Consider the following 14,077-nt stretch of genomic DNA (forward strand, 5'->3'; position numbering starts at 1 on the left):
TGATTTGTACACCATGATTTATAACTAAATTAACATCCTACAAATGGACTTGATTTGGAGATTGCTCACTGGCCTTTAAATGGTGCTTTTTGTGTTGCTAGAGACTGCTTGACTTGTTTTATTCCCTGGGTTCTGAGGCAGGGGAGTCCTTAGGTTTGACAGCTTGTGCTGAGTTGAAGTGCTGTGGGCTGGGGATCACCACAGCATCACTAGGTGAGTGGGAGCTGAGCACTCAGTTCTCCTCTTGCACATACTGTAGGTCAGGAATGAACTATTTTATATACAAATGCACATACACACGCACACACTTTTCCTCTGAATTACTTTTCTAGCAATCGATCTTCATCTGCAAGGCATGTAAATGGTGCAGTTTGTTAGAGTCCCTGCTAAATACTTTCTTCAAAGTGGCAGGGAGACAACCCATACATCTGTGCCAGTACTCTTCGGTGGTGAGACACTGAAGTGCATCTGGGTAAATGTTGCATCTTCCTGCTCTCTCATGCTTCCCTCTCCCCTCTCTGTTTTATTTGTTTCAGGTTCTCGGCCTTTTTGGATCTACACAGTGGAAGTTGCATCTTGTGTATGGCGTGGTTAAGCTTGCAGCCTGTCACCTCAGCCTTCCTCCATTTTGGGCTGGTTACTTTTGTGCTGTTTTTGCATGGTTTGCAGGTGGATGCTGGCCTGACGGGAGACTCAACCAGTACAGTACAAAACAGCTCGTGTTCAGGATCTTTTGACTGCAAGGAGGGTGTTATCCTGCCAATATGGTACCCAGAAAACCCATCCCTTGGGGACAAAATTGCCCGTGTTATCGTATACTTTGTAGCGCTGATCTACATGTTCCTTGGAGTCTCCATCATTGCAGATCGTTTCATGGCATCTATAGAGGTCATTACATCACAGGAGAAAGAAATAACAATTAAGAAACCCAATGGAGAGACCACAACAACCACCATTCGGATTTGGAATGAAACTGTTTCCAACTTAACCCTCATGGCTCTGGGCTCCTCTGCTCCTGAGATCCTCTTGTCTCTGATAGAAGTATGTGGGCATGGGTTCATAGCTGGAGACCTGGGGCCATCTACAATTGTTGGCAGCGCTGCTTTCAATATGTTTATCATCATTGCCATCTGTGTCTATGTGATCCCTGATGGGGAAACCAGGAAGATAAAACACCTGAGGGTTTTCTTTGTCACAGCTGCATGGAGCATCTTTGCTTACATCTGGTTGTACATGATCCTTGCTGTCTTCTCTCCAGGAGTGGTTCAGGTTTGGGAAGGCCTGCTCACACTTTTTTTCTTTCCACTTTGTGTCGTTCTGGCTTGGATAGCGGATAGACGTCTGCTTTTCTACAAGTACATGCACAAAAAGTACCGTACTGATAAGCACAGGGGCATTATCATAGAATCAGAAGGTGACCACCCTAAGGGAATTGAGATGGATGGCAAGATGATGAACTCTCACTTTCTAGATGGGAACTTAGTGACTGTGGAGGGGAAGGAGGTAGATGAATCTCGCAAAGAGATGATCCGGATTCTAAAGGACCTGAAGCAAAAGCACCCGGAAAAGGACTTGGACCAGCTGGTGGAGATGGCCAACTACTACGCTTTGTCTCATCAGCAGAAGAGCAGAGCCTTTTATCGCATTCAAGCAACCAGAATGATGACGGGAGCTGGCAATATTCTGAAGAAGCATGCAGCTGAGCAAGCCAAGAGAACCACTAGCTTGCATGAGGTACGGCCAGAGGAACCTGAGGAATTCATCTCCAAAATTTATTTTGACCCATGCTCCTACCAGTGTCTTGAGAACTGTGGTGCCGTTCTCCTGACAGTGGTGCGGAAAGGAGGGGACATGTCCAAGACCATCTATGTGGACTATAAAACAGAGGATGGCTCTGCCAATGCTGGTGCTGACTATGAGTTCACAGAGGGGACTGTTGTCTTGAAATCTGGGGAGACCCAGAAGGAGTTCTCAGTGGGAATTATTGATGATGACATATTTGAGGAAGATGAGCATTTCTTTGTGCGGCTCAGTAACCTCCGTGTGGTGGAGAGTGAGGAACCTCCAGAGCTCGGTAACTCCCCATACCCAAAGGCCATATTGGCTTCTCCTTGTGTGGCCACAGTGACTATCCTGGACGATGACCATGCTGGCATCTTCACATTTGAGTGTGACATTATACATGTCAGTGAGAGCATTGGTGTGATGGAAGTCAAAGTCCTAAGGACATCAGGTGCGCGGGGTACAGTCATAGTGCCATTTAGGACAGTAGAAGGGACAGCGAAAGGAGGTGGAGAAGACTTTGAAGACACTTATGGGGAGCTGGAGTTCAAGAATGATGAAACTGTGTAAGTACCCCATTCATTTCTGTTCTCGGGTCTAGTTATGGTATTTAACCCTCCATTTTGAGTCCGTTACAGGTGAATGCTGACAAGGGACAGGCTCCTTTCTTCAGCTTTCCATCAGTTTCCCTACTTACCTTTTTCAGGCAAGAGCCGACAGCAGGATTTAAGAGCTCAAAGCTCTTGTCCCTTCCCTCTTGGGAATGACAAATTGAGGCTTAGAAATACTGGGGACCAGGGGATAGGAAGAAAATATATCATTCTCTGAGGTCCTGTACTAAAGCTAAGGGTTAATGGAGGGTTAAGGTAGAGAGAGAAGGAAAAAGATGAGGTTTTACTTGGCTGGACAAATACAGGAAAGCCTCTTTTTGAACACCAAATATAGGAAACACAGGAGTTTGTTGCAATCCCTAAATTAAATGTTCATAACATTTTTTCCCAGGCATGTGAGAGCTGCTCAGTAGTCCTGGGGTTTTATTTTCACAGGAGCAATACTTCATACCTGTGTCCCTAGGCTTGCCTGTGCAACTGGCAGGTCTGTGTGGCAGCTAATTCACAGCACAGGCACAGCTGCAAAGCTATTCTGCTGGACCTAAAATCCTTGCAGCCTTTATGACTCTATGGTCTACCCATATTCCCTACATCACCTTCTCTATGGTCTCTGTACGTCTGTTCATTTGCTACCTGTGGTGTTTTCCCCTTATAAAATACTGTGGCAAATGGCAATAATGGTCTAAAGTATTGCAGAACACAGCTTGCCCATGTGGCTCCATGACCCAGTGTTTTCATACAGAATAAAGAAGGGAAGCAGCACCTATCCTATTAATTCATGTTTTTTTCAATTGCATACTAAGTAGCTGATGCTAACCTAGGAAGTAATAAAGACTGGAGAGATGATAATGTCTAATTGCTCCAAGTACCTGTTGTTAACATTAGTGAGGAATGAGAAAAATCCCTTAGCTGAGTAGGGAGAAGGACAGAGGTGTGAGCCTGGTGCTAAAACTCCTAAGTGCCTAGTTAATTTTGTTAAAACCTTATCACTTGACCTATCACAGGAAGAATTGTGCAGGCTTGCATCTGACACCAGAGAAAGGAAATATTTGTACCAAGCCTCCCAATAGTGTGCCCAGAAGGATGTTAATATATTAAATTCTATGAAGTAGAGATGTCCTAATTTGATAGGACCTTCTGTCTTAGCCTACTAAACCATTTAATCCAGCTAATATCCACAGTCTTGATGCTTGATTATAAGTATGTGCTCTTCCTATTGAAGGAAGAGAAGCTCCTGTTGTCTGGCTTCAGCCACTGTTGGAGCTGGAAGGCAATCAGCTGTCCTACTCTGGCCTTTTTGGGAAGATGGGCCGTGCAGGTCAGTCTCCTTAACTGGCCCACAAGCTGAGTTCTGTGGAGAAAGTGAAGAAGAATGCTTGATTTGTGGTTACAGTCTCCTGTGAGCAGGCTACCTAAAATATGATGGGAACTACTTTGCTTTGTATAGGGTCTTGAAGCAAAGAGGCTTTCCTTGCTTGAAGAAGATGCATCAGTGAAAAGCCAGCAGATTTGGGGTACTAGAGATAGGGTACCCTGAGCTATACTCTCTTTCTCTCATGTGCTGGCTATTGGAAGATTTCTTTGGTCCTTGAAAAGTGTGACAGAAGCTTAGAGCATACCTATACAGTTGCTTCACTTGGGTTAAAACAAATCACTTTCAGGACCAGGTGCATCCTTGTGGCACAGACTCTAATTTAAAAAAGGCAGTCCAGAAAACATGTGTAGGTTGCTTAACATTGTTGTTTTTGACCCAGCAATGGCCTAGAACATAGACAAGACATTTGCAGTGTATTTAAAATGGTGACCACACCTGATGCATTAATGAGACTTTCACTTCTGCAATAGAAACCTGCTGGGAACAAAGCCCACTAGCCACAGTGGCCATGGAGATCATGTGGCTAGCAGATTTTAATTCCTTTTGGATCTAGAATTAGTGTAGTGGCACAACATAGCATTTAATCAAACTAATAAGCATAACAAGCCAGTACATATCTTTATTCACTCTCTATTTACTCCTTTATTCATACCTCCAGGAATTATGGAAATGGAGTTTTAGTCTGGAAATGTGGAGGTAATTTTCAGTAATCAGTCTTTGGCCTTTAAATTCAGTGAACACAGGTCAGTTGCTGCATTTTGCTAGTTCCTCTCTGAAGTGCAGGTTGTAGCAGCTGTAGAAAGCAGTAGTAGATGGGTTTAATATTGTCTTCCTTCTCTGTTTTCTAAGTCTGAATGCAGAAAAATATTTTTGAATAAATATGTAGGCTGCAAACAAATCAGAAGTGAATTAGATCTGAATTCGAACTTCAGACCCATAATGTTGCTGTTCCAACTAACAGTTTGCTCAACCCAGTTTGGGAAGATGGGTGGATAGGATGTTTGTTACAGTTTTGCTGACCCAGAGGGCAATATATGAGTCACAGAATTGCTTGGTACAAGGCTGTCTGAAGACACTGGGTCACTGAATAGCCAGAGCATTGTCTAGCTAAATATTTGAGTCTCTGCCTCTTAGATGCCTTGCCACTGAGGGGGATCCACCACGAGGTACTGACATCCCCTGCACACTGAAGGGGAAGCCAAGAATCCATCAAGTCCAGTACAGAACAGAGAGGACAGCAGGGAGACGAAGATGATCAGTAGGCAATACAAAGGGAGTCAGAAAGCAGTGAGAAATTATCGTGCTCCCCACTTCAGCCTACAATTTAGATCCTTGCCTATGAAGTGTGGAACTTGGGCTCTAGTTTCCATGATGGTGTAAAAGTTCTACACCAGAATGCCACTTCACTGCCTTTACCTTCTCAGTCTTCTCATGGTGTCACTTTGATAAGACTTTTTGCCTCATGGAGGAGAGAAATTATTTAACATCTTGTAAACATATAAGACAATGCTGAGCTTTGCTGTGGCTCTGCATGTATGCTAAGGATCTGAAGAACTGCAGACCCCTAGAAGCACTGATCTCTGTAAACTGAAGGAGAGCAAAGCTTCAGTTCATGCTCTCAGCTTGTTCTCCATCACATGAACTAAATAACTTGCTCTTGCATTGTGCAGCAGCAGGCAATCTGTAAGCAGTTTGGAGGTTGGCCTCCTGAGGTGTAGCAATGGCTAAATTAATCTGAGGGGTACTGAATTACACAACATTCCTGACATCAAGCTATAGGAGAGGCACTGCCACCTACCAGATCCCGAGGGCCAAGGATAAGCACTTTCCCTGGAAACTGAATGCAGAACAGGTCTTCACTTAGATGTAACGAGGTAAAATAAACTGTCTCAGGGTTGTTTTTGAGAGGCTTTCCCTAAAATATATGGGACCAGAAAAAGCTGAGTTGATGTGAGCTTTACAGAAAAGAGGGAAATGGGTCCTGCCAGCGGGTCTTGCTTATTGCCTCTGTGATTTTTTCTAGACTAACACAGTCAAAGTTTCCTTACTCACTTCTGGGTGGGAGCACAAGAGAAAGCAGGCTGAGATGAGGGGGAGTTGAAACAATGGCATTTTTGCTGAAATATGGTCCTATGCAGAGAGTGTGTGTGTGTGTGTGTGTGTACGTGTGCATGTTATGGGTGTGTTTGAGTGTTGGATAGCAGTGAGCCAAGCCATATAATTTTGAATGCTGTCATCTGTTGAGAGTTGATCAAGTCTCAAATATTTGATTATGCTGCCTCCTTTTCAATACATTTGTTATTTCTGAACTCCTGGCCCAGTGAGGGCCAGATGTAAGCAGCTGAAGTAGAATCTTAGCTCTCTTGTTGACTAAAAGGATCAATTAAATCAAAAGCCCCTTTTTTTTTTTTTTTTGGCAAGATGACTGAATACTTTTCTTTTACATGATTTTGTATGGAAATAAATGTTAGGTTCTTGAAGGTATGAAAATGTAGAAGAATGACTGACCCTGCTGCTTTATCATGTCTAAGAAATATAGAAATCATTAAGAGCCAGAAGCAAAAAATGAATTGAGTTTTAAAGGATTTTCTTTTTACATTAGAAAGAGAACTCCAATCAAGTAATTAAATTTAATTTAAATTTTCTCTGTTTGAATTGTTTCTTCTGTTTCAAACTGTTCAAATTCATATGGAAATTTGCCTATGTCTTGTTTTAGTGCATTTGAAAAGATGCACAAGTTACCAATAGCTAGTTGATATGCCAGCTAGACAATGAAGTTCTGCTATTGCCCTGTCACTTGGAGCAGCTGTACTGAGTTAAGGCTTAGGCCAAGAGATCTACTTTGGTAGGTGCCTTTGTTGCTTGGTAAGTTACTTGCAGGACCTGCAGACTACTAGAATTACAGCTATTTGCCCTGAGCAACACACTTCAGAGTGTTGCCTGTGGCTCAGGAAGGAACTGGCTATTGAGAGGTGCTGTGGTGTTGAACTGGTATTCAATGGGCTGCAAAGCCTCTTCACAAAGTCGGTGTGGCTGAACTTTGGTAATTTCCAAAATAACATGGAAACCTGGCATCCCTTATCTATGTGTGTGTTAGGCAGAGCACTTGATATCAGAAAGGCTGTCTGCTCCTTTTATACAGAGACTGCTGGAGACAAACATCTTAAGCCTGTCTTGATAGGCAGTGAGATACTGTTCCCTCCCTGCAGGATTTCGGCAGGATGTTGTGCAAGTTGCATGTTGCCTCTCCTTGTCTGCTTCTCCCCAGAAAATTCCACAGGCTGCTGTGTGCATGTCCTTTACTCAGGACCACATTGAATTTTTGCAGATTCACTGACCTCTCTCCAGCTGTTGAGAGTCAGGATTGTACAGGTGTAGGCAGTAACTGGAATATTTTACTATTCCCCCAAGCTGACAACAGGAACTGCAGTTTTGGCTACATGATGTGGAGGTCTGCTGCATCAGCAGACTTTATTTTATTTATATCAGCTGTGGTGACTCCAATTAATGACCAAGGTAATAACAAAATTCTTTTGGTACTTTAGTCTGAAATCTTGTTCAATAGCTCTCATACACCCTACAGTGATCCTAAGGCTCTGGGGTTTGAGAAGAAAGCCTTTAAAAAATTAAGACTTATTAATGGGACTCCAGGCAAGGAGAATTTCTTGTGTGAGGCTGATGCTTTTCTTCTCTCAGGAGGAAATGCTTCCTTCCCATTAGAGCCTGTAAAGATTGAATCCTCCAAAGTTTTTCTAGTTTATCTCTGTTAGTGGGAAGCACCTTCTTCCTTTCTTTTCCTGCTTCTACACTTAAATTAGAAGTTCTTGATCCCTATTTTAATTCACATATAGGGAAAACAGTAGCAGCTGCCCTCCAGTTAAGCAAACTTGCCCCCACTATTTTGCGAGTGATGAAAGGCTGTTGTACTTGCTTTTTGCTGTGAAATTATCCTGTCAGTTTTCTTAGCAGTATCTAATTTAACTGAATTCCTTTACATACATGCATAGATGCTTTAATTTCTTCTGCAGTCTGTCCCACTGTGAGGTCTAGGTGACGTGACCTGCAGGGGATTAGTGTAAGGCATCAGGGGACTGTTTCTCTAGTGTCTGTAAAACCAGCCTGCAGAAATATGAGACCTTGATACCACACTGGGAAGAAGAGAAGCCCTGAGCTGACCTTTACCTTCCCAGATAGTCCTGTTGGCAGGTATCAGGGAGATATACTTGCCCTCTGTCCATGAAGGACAAACAACATCCTGTGTCAGGGACAGTGATATTCCTAGTGAGGGCGAAATTTATCCTAAAAAATGACGCAACCAAGTTTCGGGTTTAAAAAGAAACAAAAGACCAGAACTGATCCAAGATAAAACAAGTTTACTGTGGTTTTGCCTGCTTACCTCACACTGACTCATGCCTTACTGAGTGGAGCACCTTTGCAAAATGAGTAACTTAGAGCCCTTTACACACAGGGCTAGAGGCACAGGTTGTATTTGTTCCCACATGTAAAGAAGAAGAAAGCACAATCTTCTTATCTTTGGGGGATAAGAAGAGATGCTGGTGGGAAGCTTGATGGGCCATGTATCATCCCATCATATGTGCTGGGATTTTATTTGAAAGCCAACAATGGGGATGCTATGAGCATCATTATGAAGGATCTGTAACTTCTAAAAATATCAGAGTGCCAGTAAAGTCTGTGTTAAGTATGGGGTTATCCTAAAGTAAATGAGATGAAGAGAAGAGAGTATAAAGTATCCCCACCTAAAGGTCCTTCAGCATGTTTTTGATGTGATTAAAGAGAAGCAGTTCAAGCTGGTGCAAGATGGCAGCTGTTTCAAGTAACAGCTGATTTACCTATTGCTAGCAGTGTGATTTGTTTTTTTATTTATCTCATGTTAGGTAAAAAGGTGATTAAAGAATTTCTGTGCTAGCTGATTGAAGCATCAGGGACCAAGTTCATCCTCCATTTAGTTTCAGTGGAAACAGCAGATTAAAGCTGGGAGGAATGTGGACTTGTACGTATTTACAGCTGTCTTAGCAGATGGGCTGTTGACAGATGAGGCCCCTCAAGTCCCTGCCTGGGTGCTGGGTGCCAGCATGTATTGCTGTGAGCATTTCAGCTGAAGTCAGTCCTGGTGTTGAGCAGGCACTGGCTGCTTCCTGGATTGGACCCTTTAGATGGATTTTGCTGGAGGGGCAGTGAGGTGGAAGTCTGAATATCAGACAGGATCAGTTCTTCCTGCCAGGGCTTGCAGAAGCTGTCCTTAGAAGGCCAGCAGAGACATCTGCTGAGGTGCCACAATGCCTGAGCAGCTTCATGTGAGGCATGGTGCAGCCCCAGAGCTGGACTGCAGTGACTGGAAATCCTCTTCTGAGCAGCACATTCCTGACAGCCTCTGCTTGTCCTGCCTCTCTCCTTTCCACATCCTCATGTGGAGACCTTCTGGGTGTTCAAAGCAGACGAGGACTTGATGCTCTACTCCGTATGAGCAAAAGCCATGGCTCTGTTCTTCCTGCTCCTTCTGTTAGATGGTGGAACATCTCCTTTGGTGTTTCCAAGCGCTGGGGAAGAAAGAAATGACTTCTCCCTCCCCTGTTCACCTCTCCAAAGAGTTTCCAGGAGTGGTTGCTCCTGCCTGTGCTTATGGTTGTTTGGCTGAGTGTGTCATTGATGATTTATCTCGTGCTGCACCTCTTTAGTGCTCTGTGTAAAAGTATTCTGTTAAAGTGAAATGAGTTAGGAATTACCTTTTGTGCTTCTGTTTTTCTTTCCATGAGATCAGCAAACCAAATGTGTCCTAGCACTGTGCTGCTTCACTTTTATCCTTTATAGAAAAAAGTGTGATAAAATGATCAATATTTAATGTAGAAATTTTGCTCCACTTATCTGTGCTTTACCTGTTTTCCCTCCTGGGTTGGTTTCTCCTTTACCTCATCTCCTTGAGAGTTTTGATTTAATACTGTTATCTCAATTTTCCTCCATAAAGACAACTAGATCACAATGCTGTTTAGGAAGAATATGCTAGGACCAGTGTACTGACTTTGCAAGATATCAAATGCTCTGTTTTCTAAGACATTGGAAATGGTTAGTTTTGGGGTGGATTGTGGTGGGCTTTGGTAGCTCACAGTAGTTTCCTCATTCTGCAGTGGAGCTGGGGAAAGGAAACATGTGAATTGGCAGTTTTTCCCAGATGGGTCCTGTTGACAGCTGACACCATGAGGGGTGGGCAGAACTCAGTAATGCAGAAGTATAGCGAGCAGACTTTGTATGAGCAATAACTGCTTGCCTAGTAGCTGGGCTCCCAGGGTTTCATCAGCTGGGTCCTGCAAACCAGTACCTGAAAACTGTGTGGGGTGGAGGACCCTGGTTACTGCTGGTGTGAGAGACTGTAGCACTGAGAATGTGTGAGGAGCTGAGCACACTATCTTAGTGGCAACCATGGTGCCTGTCCTATTGGAAAGTCTTAATTTTCTATGATGAGCAAATTCTTGACATAATTGTCTTTCTTGCTCTTTTTGTGGCCTGAGAAGTGGAGCAGTGCTTGATACAGTCTGTGGCAGTCAGAGCTGATGGCAGCTTCAGTAGCTCATTAGGCTTTGTGGTGGGCAGCTGGTGCTGGCTTTCCCTTGAGGTACTGAAAAAAAAAATGAAAATAAGTCAGAGGCCTGATTAACCCATCCTTTATATGGTATGGGGCAGCAAAAATCCAGCATACCAGATGTGACATCTCCCCTGGATTTACATTAAGTTGTAGGCAGCAGTGGCAGAGCAGGAGAGAAGTGCAGAGTGGTTTCCTTGGAGCACAGTGCCCAGGGAAGAGGGTAAAGAGCAAAGGATCTCTGCTGCCTGTAGTGCTGGGAGAACATCAGAAAGTGGTGGGTGGGTTTTTTCTTCTCTAAGCTCTGTGGGGAGTAGTAGATCCCCTCTGTTCCAGTGCTTTTGGCCATCCAGGAGCTGGAGGAGGTGAGGTGCCATGGTGCAGAGGCAGCAGGGCAGCTGGGTTTGCATGCCTGGAGCTGCAGTTCCCTTTGAAAGATCTGGTTCATGAGGGAAAAACTGAATGAGTCCAGACTAAAATGGAGAGCAAAATCCAAGGGTGAAATGGGCCACTGGCTTTGGCTGCCCAGTGAATGGAAGTGTGGCCAGCTTCAGGGGAAAAGCTGCTTTGTGCTGGGGTCACTCTGTCTCTGAGGGACCAGGGAGGTCATTCACAGCTCTGGGGAATTTGAAGGCAGGACAAATGGATGAGCAGGCTGAGGGAGGACCCTTCCCAGTGTGTGCTGTATTGACTGGAGCCCCTGAATGCCCTAGTCTGGGTCAAGGCCAAATGCTTTGGAGACAGCTTCTTGGGGTCTTTTAGAAGAAGGCTAAGATTCCCTCATACATGTAGCCTGATGTGTCATACTTCATGTGGCGCTGTATTTCCTGTCCCCACTCTGGGGATGGAGCCCAGCAGTTACCTGGGCAGGGAATGGTGACTGCCATTGACAAAGAATTTCTCCCCTGTGGTGTAGGGCTGTCCTGGTGGCAGGCAAGGGAGTTTCTCAGGGCCGTGAGGTTGTGGAGGAGAGGAACAAGTATGCAACATCAACAAAATTCTGCGAAGGGTACCTTTCTTCCAATTTGATGGGGGAGATGATTTTTTAGAGTGAATGGCTGTATAAGGTAATGGCCTGCTCCCTGGAGAGAACATCTAATGGAATGAAAGGGTATCACTATCTTGTTTTGGGCAGTGAGAGCTTCCTCGAACTGCTGCCCAGAATACTTGTGAGACACCCTATAATTCAATTAGAAGTACCCTCTAGGGAGCATATAATTATATCATATCTATGAAACATAATGACAGCCCCCTCATATCACATGGTGAGCAACTGCCTGCTGCTGCCCAGAACCTTTCACCGGTAAGGAACTAATCTGCTTAGCACAGATTGAACTCGGTGGTGTACAGTACTTACCTAAATGCTTCTGAAGGGAATCCCTGCCAGCAGAATAAACCTGTTAGCAGCATGTGAGCATCGCTGCACCTGCATTTCTCTTCCCAACCTTCAGGCCACTCCAGCCAGGGCTGCTTGCCTCCACCTTTGCCACCTTCTCTAAAGCTTCTTGGGAATTTTTAAGATTGAGAAGTTTTCTTTATGCCTTTAAACTTGTCTTTTTGCCCTTACTGTGTAGTAATAGCCAGTGATACAGAATGTGCTGCAGGGATTGAGATCCGAAATAGGCAGTGTCCTACCTTTCTGCTGATAGTTTGTAATCTTTTAATGCAAGCTGGAATGGTCTGGGAAGAGGAGCAGTTGTACTACCAGATGAAATGCAGAACCCTTGGTGTGGAGCACAGCATTGCAGCATCTGAGAGGGTTTTAGACTAGAAGTAAGGAATACTGACCACCGTGTAGAGGACTTCCATGGGATACTGTAATTCCAATTAACTATCACAAGGGGCATTAGCTTCAATCAATCTGCAGAAAACTGTAGAGGGTGAGCAGAGTGGGGGTGTGACTTTCAAGTACCTAAAGAAATTCTGTGGAGGAATTTCCTGACCCACAGTAGAAGTCAGCTGGGAAACACTGTTGTCTGCCTTGTGATTGCAGAATACTCCTAGTCCAGAGAGGGCTGACAATGCTCTGCCAAGATTGGGCTGTCCCCAGTCCTGCTGTAATTCAGCAGCCCCAGATGGCTCTCACAGAAAGTTCATCCACTCACGTGAGTAAACTCATCTACCTGTCACAGGATTGTAGTTGCTATAGGTGCTGTTGAGTTGTTTTCTGTCATCCTCAAAGTGTCTTCCTGCCCTCAGATCCCAGAGCTCTGAGTGAGCTGGACACCTCTGGAATATGAGACAAGGACCTTTGAGAAATTATGGAGACAGTGGATGAGCAAAGTTTCCTCCCCATTAGGAAGCAGGAGAACATAATGCTGAACTTGAAGGCAATGGATCTGAGTCCCAGTGTGTGTCCTTGACTGGTGTTTTGGGGGTGAATCACCAAAGGTGGAGCTGAGTTTTGTTTAGATGGCACTAGGGTGCAGTGTCTTTTTTTGGAAGGAATTCTTTAGAGAAATGGTGATTGGGTAGTGGAAAGGGCGGGGAGGTGCTGGTGTAGTCACTCTCCCTGGAGGTGTTTAAAGAAAGGACAGTGGAGCTCAGTGCTTGGATCTGGGTGACAAGGTGATGTTTGGTCACAGGTTAGACTCGATGATCTCAGAGGTACTTTCCAGACTAATTGATTCTGTGATCTGTGTGATTGTCTCCTTGGAGACAGTTCCATGTGGAATCGCTGGCCATGAGGGCCCTGGTGGGGGGTGTCCAGGGCTCAGAGGAGCTCTGCTGTGAATTGCTAAATAATCTGGAGAAAGGCAGATAGAGAGCATTGTGGCTGGAATGAGACGTGGATGAGAGTTCCCTACTAAGAACCATGGGGCCTTGGTCTTCTCCTCTAATGTGGGGCTGGGTTTCCTTCTGCAAGGCCAGTACTTCAACCTGGGCTTCTCAGTCAGTGGGAATGTCTTGGAGATGAATTAATCCCCTATTTTCTTCTCCACTAACTGGTAGGAAAGGAAATTTCAGTCTTGCTGAGGCAAGACAAGGGAAGGAGGAACTGATCTCTCTGGTCTTTCTGCTATCTCTGCTCCCTCACCCCAGAAAAAAATCTAGCACTTTGGAGTCTACCTGCTTCCACTACCTACTGCCAGTAAATGCTTCAACAAACTGGGAGGGCATATGTTCTTTTTCAGGCAGCATTGCTGTTGAACATGGCTTGGAGTGGAGGGAAAACCAGCATTTTTCCCCATGTTTATGTTCTTTCTTCTTGGTGTCTATCTAGGTATCTGTAATGACGATCCCCAACTCCAAACACTGCAGCAAAGCAGGAGTTTTGGCATGAAAGTAAATGCTGAATCGTTGTATAAATCCTGGTGGCTCTTGAGCACCATATCCTTGTCCAGAACAGGAGACTTAGACAAACACTTAGGGCAGGCTCTCGCTGGCTGCATTTGACTTGTGTATTCACCACAGCTCTGGAGTAACACTCACTGCTCGTGTGCATTTGTTGTGGTGTAACACCTTGGCATTCTGTTCCTGAGGAAACTCCTTTTACCAGCTGGCTCATGCTTCACTTGGCCCAAGGAGCAGTTACATGCTTTATCTGTAACGAGGAGGTGGGACAGTAGCATGGTCTCGGTTATCTGACCTCCTGTAGACAGAGCACTGAGAGACCCTGAGGAATATGGAGGTAATATTATTTGGTTACCCTGCATAGTTTAGCATAGCAATTAAAGATATTTTGTGGTTTTATTTCTCCTTTTGTATGGAGAG

The 14,077-nt window shown here is 44.6% G+C and overlaps 1 protein-coding gene across 7 annotated transcripts in view; it reads left to right on the forward strand.

Moving 5' to 3' along the window:
* The first annotated feature begins 543 nt into the window (after positions 1-543).
* The window catches only part of SLC8A3 (solute carrier family 8 member A3), a 90,161-nt gene continuing 76,627 nt past the window's right edge, over positions 544-14,077 (forward strand). For 6 of the 7 annotated variants that reach the window (XM_062494350.1, XM_062494347.1, XM_062494351.1 and 3 more), the window contains exon 1: positions 583-2,348. In XM_062494350.1, coding sequence (XP_062350334.1) covers positions 583-2,348 — 1,766 coding nt within the window. Of the gene's footprint in view, positions 2,349-14,077 lie in introns of all 7 variants that reach the window. The other variant, XM_062494353.1, reaches the window with a different exon arrangement.

This window comes from Cinclus cinclus, chromosome 6, assembly GCF_963662255.1.
Source record: "Cinclus cinclus chromosome 6, bCinCin1.1, whole genome shotgun sequence".
In the NCBI taxonomy this organism is placed as follows: Eukaryota; Metazoa; Chordata; class Aves; order Passeriformes; family Cinclidae; genus Cinclus; species Cinclus cinclus.